General features: G+C 51.2%; 1 protein-coding gene across 1 annotated transcript; it reads left to right on the forward strand.

The window, feature by feature from the left end:
- The first annotated feature begins 7,241 nt into the window (after window positions 1–7,241).
- On the forward strand, window positions 7,242–8,323 carry LOC119341273. Its single transcript, XM_037613182.1, has 2 exons — window positions 7,242–7,810; window positions 8,116–8,323. Exons 1-2 carry the CDS (start codon window positions 7,366–7,368, stop codon window positions 8,157–8,159), a joined length of 489 nt encoding a protein of 162 aa, XP_037469079.1. The 5' UTR covers window positions 7,242–7,365; the 3' UTR covers window positions 8,160–8,323.
- The last annotated feature ends 39 nt before the right edge of the window (window positions 8,324–8,362 follow it).

Below are 8,362 nucleotides of genomic sequence, written 5' to 3' on the forward strand. Positions count from 1 at the left end.
ATTCGTGCCATGTCTCTTCGGGTCTTGCTTTGGTGGGGGGCTTGCAGACACAGCCAAAATTGGAAGAGGAGGGGGAACCTGCGGGGATTGCAGTTGAGCTGGCGTTGCATCTCTTCTGGGATCATGTGGGAGTCGTTTGCGGTTGCCATCCGCTTCCTGCATAACCAAATCATGATCATTCATGTCATCCGGCTCTTGTGCCTTGTTGTTTTCGCTCTCGCCGCGACCAGAGCGGCCTCCACGCCGTCCTCCATGCCGGCCCCTGCCACGGCCCCCTCCTGGGCCTGTTCCAACATTCATGCTCCAGGACGCCCTGAGGTCCTTGAAATACAGAGCGGAAGGAGGATGGATGCCATCGCCATGCTCCTTGTACACATGCCCCTAGGTGTCCGCAAACCGCGCACCAGTCAGGGAGGCGTTCGTATCTTACGCGGTATATCTGCCTTTTCCCGTCTCGGATCATGGACACAACATTTTTTAGGGGCTTGTGTACATTGATCTTGACCCACACGCGGTAGAAGTTGCCAGCAAAATCTTTTGAGATTGGCTCCGAGAACAAGACTTCACCAACCCTTGCTGCAAGTGGATTAACAAGATGTCCATATAGACCCGGAACATCATGGATTTGAATCCATATGTTGATGGTATCAAGGGCGACTTCCGTGGGTTTTGTGATTCCATCATAAGGCTCGATCACCACCGCATTACCTCTGAAATTCCACGGGCCCTCCTGCATCACGCGTTCCCAGTCACCTAAATAGAAAAATTGCAAAGTATAGTGGTTGTCCTCCAAAGGGCGAAACTTCACATCATGAGCCAAGTCCCAGGCAGCACGCATGTTCTTGAAGAACCAGTATTGACTGTACGGCTTGTCGATGTGAACCCTGGCCACCGCCATCCATCTCACAGCATCTGGCGGCGCTTGCTTTTCATCAAAGATGACATCGTCAAGGTCCTCCTCACGCAACCCTAACTCAGCCATCATCTTCTCCACCTCCGATGCGGTGTTTGACCCAGACGCCTCACCCGCCATGGATCCCATCCTGCATCCAATCTTGAACCCTAGTCCGAACAACAGATCAGACTTTGCGAACCAACCCTAAACTCTCCTCTCACCCCTACGTGTCGATCAAGGCTGGGCAGCGATACCAGATCGCCCTGTGATCAGCCCGAATCAGCAACCTAGGGGGATCGGAGGAGGGAAGCAAAGATCTCGACGGCGGTGATAAAATCGCCTCCGGGAGGAGGAAACCCTAGCAAGAGGGAAATAGTTCCTGAGTGAGAATAACTATCACTCTCAGTGGTGGTAACATGAGATCTTCCCACGATACCACGGCCCAAACTGCTACATCCTTCAGGCCTTGGATAGGCTGTTATCAGTCACTCATTTGGCCCATTTTGGACGGTGAGAACCTGGCCTTGGTATACCGACAGGTTAACCGAATCGCCGCCACCAGTCATGGCACCTCTCACTCTCAAAGCATCTCCAGCTGCGCCCCGAACAGGCCCTTCCAGGCCATTTTTTCGGCGTCGGTGCCAAAAAAATGGCCCAGTCACGACCCCAGAAGCCCGTTTTACGCCGGATTGGGCCGAAATTGACGCCAGCGTACCCAACTCGAACCCGGCGCGCTGGGGGTCGCCTGGGGGCAACGGACGGACCATTTTTGGCGCGAACTATGATGTGCCCGCCCTGCCAGCGACGCGCCGCTTCGTCATCCACATCGCCTTGCTTCCCGCGGGAATCAATGCCAACTGACGCGCTGCCGCGCCGCCGCCTCCATTGATGCCGCGTCTGGCGCGATGCAGCACGCCGGTCAGCATGCCCATTGATGCTGCACAGTGAAGCGTCGCGTTGCCCAGCGCCACGGCCGCCCGCCACGCGTCGCCTGGCATGCGCCTCCGCCACCCTTGCTCCAGCTATAAAAGCCGGACTCCTCGCCGGTGAACGCCGCACCGCAGCAAAAAATCGCCCCCCTCGCTCGCACACTCCACACGCCCGTTGATGAGCAATGGCAGCACGGTACCCAGGCGACTCCGCGGCGAAGAACGGCTTCGGCCGCCGCCACCTCCACGAGTAGGAGGCGCCCCTCCTTTTTGAGGCCGACTACCCGGCTCCCCCGGACATGAGGGTGCCAGGCGCGTGGCGCTTGAGCGCCGACGGCGTGCCGGTGCCACCCGCTCCCACCGGGGCGTACAGGCGGGCAGAGATCGCCCGCGTTAGGTCGTCGCTGACGGAGGAGCAGCGGCGAACGCCGACGTACTCCCCTGACTACAACGCCTTTTGGACGATCTACTTCGACCGCCGCTGTGACGGCCTGATCGCCTCCACCAACGGCGTCGTGCCCCGCGGCCGTCACAACGCCGAAGGGCGGCGCCAGTGGTGGGGGGTGCCCGGCCGCACCCTCGAGAACGTCCTCGCCTACATCGAGGCCGGCAACACGCCGTGCCTCGAGTACCCCGCCCCCGCTCCCCCGTCCTTCTCTCGCCGCCGTGGCAGCTCGTGGACGCCGCGGCGGTTGTCGGACGCGACGACCTCCTCCTCCTCGGGCGGATCGCCGGCGGCCTTCGGCCCTTCGCCGTCAAGCCCGAGCCGCAAGACACGGCGGGGGAGTCCCTGCTAGGGCGCCGCACCCGCAGCGGCGCCCTGACCATCCCCGAGGAAGGCCGCGGCGGTCGCCTGCGCCTCGTCCGGCCGAAAACCGAGCCGGAGCCTCCCCTGCTCCCGGTGAAGCCGGAGCACCTCGCGATGGCCGCCGCCGACGAGACGGCCATGAAGTGGGCGAGGGAGGATTACGTCCGCGAGCAGGTGGCTCGCTAGCGCCGCGCCATCGAGGAACTCAAGGCGCGCCACCACAGCCCCGTCCGCGAGGTGGACGGCGCCGTCTACCTCGACAGCGACGAGGAGGAGGCCGGGCCATCCCGCGTTGGCGACCATGGACAGGGCTGCAGCAGGGACGGCGGCGGGTGGCAGGGCGAGGACGACGAGGAAGACGACGACGACAACGACGACGGAGACTACACCGACTTCTACAAGCGCCTAGGCATTTAGAAGCCGGACGGCGGCGAGGCACGGCGAGGACGGCGTAGCTAGGCCGTGTTTGTTTGTTTTTATTTGTTTTTTGTACAAATTTGAATGAATGTCGTCGAGTTTGGATGAATTTCAACGATTTTGTGCCAAAAAAACGCCGAATAGTTTTAGCCCTAGGGCCGGGGGCGACGACTGGAAACGCAGTCGCCCCCACGCCGAAAATCTCGCCGGCTCGTCCCCAGGACGCGTTTTTTCGGCGTCCTGGGGGGCCGAACGGCTGGAGATGTTCTCAGGCCCTCAAGTTTGAACTGTTTGACTGTTAGCGCCGTCTCGTGTGATGGAACGGAACCGTTTTTCTGTCTTTCTTTTTTTGGCACGTATGTGCTTTGACTTTTGGGAGATCGGTCGACCAGGTGCGTGCTCTTGCCCATTGAAAATTCAGAGCTCAAACAAATTTGAAACAAATGCCAAGGAGCTAGCAGCACAAATTACGCGGGCGCTCAAACTCAGGGGATGAACCAACAGACATCTCCTCTCGTTAATCCACGCATGGATGTAGTACGTACTCACTCTCGTGGATTTACCATTGACTACCACTTTCTTTATGTGATCCACGAGGTAGTACGTACTCGGTGCATATATTATTGCTACAGTTGCTACTAAGCACTGGCCACTAGTAGAGTGCAATTGACGTCGGGTAGCTAGGTCCATGCAGCACAGATGACCTCTCGACGGCCGACTATCGAGGAGGACTGCAGAGGAATCTAGCTAGCCCGGTCGACCGGGGCCGGGCCGGCCATGTGTGCATGCGTGTGAGACTAGCACCAGCATGTACCATGCATCGTGTTCGCACCCACGCGTTCTTGTCTCATCTCGACCCTCACGGTTTTTCTTGCCTACAAATTGGAGATCGAACTAGTTGCAAGCGTGAAAATGCCTTCATGTAGTCGATCGTGAGGTTGACCAGAGAGTGCCTGTGCGCGCATGGCACTGTCAGCGGCTCAGTGCAGAGCTTGCCTAGCTTGGTATGCTTTGAGCATATCAAACAATGCAGCAGACAGAGCATGCAGCTCATGCAAACGTGCGTTTGGAGATGCAACAGGTCAACATACATTTGAGGCTTTTGAAGTACGATGCCTTTGCTGAAATATATAGCAGAACCACTCACTGAATTATGTATGTCCTCAGCAAGATGCAGTGTGAACCTACACGTAGCTAGATTCCCAGCAAGGCTGCATTGTCTTTGTATACCCAGAAAAGGAGGCTTAGAGTGAGATGGTGCTAATAAAAAAAAAGTAATGGTGTGCAAGTCAAAGAGTCAGAGATGAACATATGCATGATTATTGGTAGTAGGCGCAACGTACATACAAAACTCTCTTGTCTTGTTCTTCATCTTTGCTTAACCAACCCTAGGAACTATCTCCAAGGGTACGAAGACATCAGCCTAGCTCAAAATTTACAATGTGGCAGTGGCACTGGTCCATACTGTAACAACATGAACCAAAGCTCAGCATGCCAACTACTGATGCACAGAAACATGTACTTTTAGATCTGTTCTGCTGACCAATCAATTCATCCACTAGTAACTACTTCTCATATGCAGCTGTTGATCTATGGATTTTCTCTTACTGTAAATGGTGCGAGACAAGACATATTCTGAGCATCTGAATGAATGCCACAGCAGATAACATGAGCAACTCTCTGCATTAACTTGGCCCCGAGAAATAGAGTACTACTCGGCTTCTAAAAACACTACTATTCCAGTAAGTGGCATATGGCCACTTTAGAATCGTTACAATTTTCTCGGAGATAAAGCATAAATCCTCATCAGATAACCCGGTCCAAGATCCTCAAGAACAAGTCTTAGATAGCACCAAATGCAATCCCAATTCCATTTGTTGATATCGGTAATTCCTCTGACTAGAAAGGGGATTACTGAACCCTGTTTGCATGACCGTCAGCTAGCTCCAACCCTGGCAACTCAAATCACTTTCAGCATCTATCGACAGGACATGAGGTTTCATACTACAAAAGCAGAGTGAGTTCTTCAGATTACAGAAAGGCCACACTTTCCAAAGGAAAGAAGTACAGAAAAATAATATACGACAAGTCTAGCTTCCTGCATCGTGTCTCTCAGTGGGGGTAATATGAGAAGATTTTGGAATATGAGAATATTAGATCTTCCCACCAATTACCTACTCCCTCCGTTCCAAAATAGATGACCCAACTTTATATAGCAACTAGCACCTGAAAGATGTAGCCTTTTTCTTAAGCTCTCTTATATATGCGGCTTTCAGGCTTTGCGACCGGGTCATAATGATGTCTTAGCCCGGTGAACCAGGGAAAGTTGAAAACTTTGGCGTTTGTTTCTAGCTCGCCTTTTGACAGGATCAGCAGTGATCAGTGATCAGAAAGTGCCTGATTTGGACATTTTGTTACGGTGGAATGTATACGGCTGTTGTACTGCACTACTGCTCGCTGCTGCTTTTCTAATAAAACTGCAGGAGTCTCCGCTTGAACATGGAAATGATTCCAGCTTTTTTGTGCTAATTTGACAGGGCAAGGTGGCAAACGGGGTGCCATTTTCATCATATATATGTAGGAGCTTTTCAGAGATAAGGAATAGTTTGGAAAATGTGTCGTGTGAGGAATTCAGGGTGTTATTCTTGATGAACCATGTGCTAGCACTAGTAGAATGGTTCAGTATTCTGGACGAACCATGTGCTAGAACTAGAGGCGTTCAGGGTTCTTTCCTCCCCCACAATCAGTGAATTCAAAGATGCACGCCTGAGATTTTATCCCTTTTTTGACAGATAGATTAGTCAACCAGAGGCTCATAGTTTAAAGACAGAGACAAGATGGTCACTAGCTGGTCCAAGTTGAACAATGTCGGAGGGCAGTCCAAGGGCTGAACCTTGACTTGGGGTGAGGTTAATTAACTAGTCCAACTAATTAACCGGATTTAGTCAAGCTAGCTACTAGCCTCTGTTGATGTGAGTTGTCATTATGTAAGGACAGGAGGACTACATTGTAAAAGAACAAAAATATAAATAAAGAGATGTGAGAAGGGGATCGAGAGAAGACCCCAGAATTTTCCCCAATGTCTCCTCTCCTTCATGAACCCTAGTTCACAAATCCATGAGTAACAAGATGGTGTCAGAGCGGGACGAATCCTGTGTGGTTCTCCTGTGATTCCGATTGAGTTTGGTCGTCGGTGGGGTGCTGTGTCGCTCCTATTGTTGGAGGTGCTTCTGCTGCTGGCTTTGCTGTAAGTGTTGGGAAGCGACCTCGATTCTGTCCGAATCAAGTACAATCGGGGAGGCTCCTGCAGCTACCAGTTGAGTTGAATAGAGCTTGGGCGTCTGGACTCCCTCGCCCGCTACAAGCTAATTTTTCTCTCCTGCCATCCGGCGCCGTGAGCAGGTCTAGTTCGTCCCCAACTTGACTCTCGGACTCCTTGAGCATCTGTGTTTTTTATTGCTTCAGAAGAAGAACCAGTGTTGCCTGGAGCTGCTTTGGTGGTCAGCTGGCCGGATTAAACAATACTATTTGCTAGTGTTGCAATCTGAAGTAATTGCCGTACTCTTTGACACATTGTTGAGCTGTACTAGTTGGTTCCTCTTTGTGCTGCACGTGTTTGAGAAGAAGAACCAAGTACTAGTGTTGGAATATATTGTTGCTCACTGAACCATGGGAGATCCAAGTAAAGAGAAAACAGGGGATTCTAGTGTTGATAAGATGTATGAAATATTTAGCAAACTGCTTGAGCACCAGCACCAACCAAAGGCTGCTGCTGAGCCAGTTAAGCATACACTTGAGCCAAATCCAGTCAGACTATCAGGACCTGGTGACTACATCAGTTGGGCACGCCATATGCCAAATTGATTCTGAGCGCCAATGACTATGATTATTTACTTGTTGGCAATGAAGAAAGTTTGGAGAAAGGCGGTGCAGGCAGGAAACAAATCAATGATAAAGTACTAGTATGGCTGTTGGGAAGTATGGAACCAAAAATTAGAGAACAAGTGGAAGGCATGGACACTGTTTGTGAGGTCTGGTCATCTTTGAAGAAACAATTTGCAGGGAAAACAAATAAAATGCAAGCCACCCGTATCATGCATGAGTTAACTAATTTGAAGCAGCGCTCAAGATCTGTAACAGAGTATGCAGGTGAAGTAAAGAAATTATACAGAGAATTACATTATCATCACCCTTTTGAACCTGTTCACAAGGATGACTTGGCAATTCATCATGTGTGGTTTGAGTCGTTTGTGAGCAAGCTCTTTCTTGATGGCCTAGACCAGGAACTAAACCTCCGTCGTCAATTGATATTTGCAATGCCTGAGTGGCCTAGTCTTGATGATATTATTTCTAGCATGATTGAGGAGGAGACTCGTTTGGCACAACCGAAGGAGGATGGTCAGGAGCGTGCAGATGCTCGTGCTGCATTATCCGTACAACCTCGTCATGCTACAAATTCCTTTGGTAAGGTGGATAAAAGCAAATTGCTTTGTGACCATTGCAAGAGAAAAGGACACACCAAGGGTGAGTGTTTTGAGTTGCATGGTTATCCACCTTGGTGGGATAAAGGGAGATCTCGGCTAGGGGGAGCTCGGGGTTCAAACAAAAGACAAGCTAATTACAATGCATCTGCAAGGGAACTACCTGTGGTAGATATGCAAGCTCTTGAGGATTTCAAATCCAAGCTCAAACTCTCCGAAGGCTCATCTTCGTCCCAAGGTTCCTCCAAACTTGATTCTAGCTTTAATGCCATCACCCAAGGTATGGAATCCCACCAAGCCCAGTCAAGGTCATGGATAATTGATACTGGAGCTACTAACCACATGACAGGAGCCTCAAACTTGTTTACTTCCTACACACCTACCTCTGGTAAGGACAAAGTTCGTGTTGCTGATGGTTCCATGGCACCTATTACAGGGCGTGGAACCGTCCAGTGTACCAAGACATTGTCCTTATCACCAGTTCTGCATGTTCCTAAATTTCCTATCAGCCTATTATCAGTTAGCTCCATCACTAGAGCTCTCAATTGTAGATGTTGGTTTGATCCCACCTGTTGTGTTTTTCAGGAGCTTGGGACAGGGAGAGTTCTCGGGACTGGGACCATGCATGAGGGACTCTACTATCTTGATGAAGGGGGAGATGAAATTGCTCTTGCAACCTGCATGTCTCCTACTCAAGAATTGTTACTTCACCACCGAAGATTGGGACACCTCTCTTTTGCTGCTATGTCACGTATTTATCCCTCTCTCTTTAAATTGTGTTCTAGAGAATCCCTTGTATGCGATGCATGTGAATTAGCAAAACATACAAGGG

Source organism: Triticum dicoccoides, chromosome 1A (genome assembly GCF_002162155.2).
Source record: "Triticum dicoccoides isolate Atlit2015 ecotype Zavitan chromosome 1A, WEW_v2.0, whole genome shotgun sequence".
Taxonomy (NCBI): domain Eukaryota; kingdom Viridiplantae; phylum Streptophyta; class Magnoliopsida; order Poales; family Poaceae; genus Triticum; species Triticum dicoccoides.

Excerpts from the sequence above, each read along its gene's own strand:
- LOC119341273 (XM_037613182.1), top strand. The coding sequence starts at position 7,366 with ATGCCTGAGTGGCCTAGTCTTGATGATATTATTTCTAGCATGATTGAG. Across the intron at positions 7,811-8,115 it reads CTTTAATGCCATCACCCAAG|GAGCTTGGGACAGGGAGAGT; the intron begins GTATGGAATCCC and ends TGTGTTTTTCAG.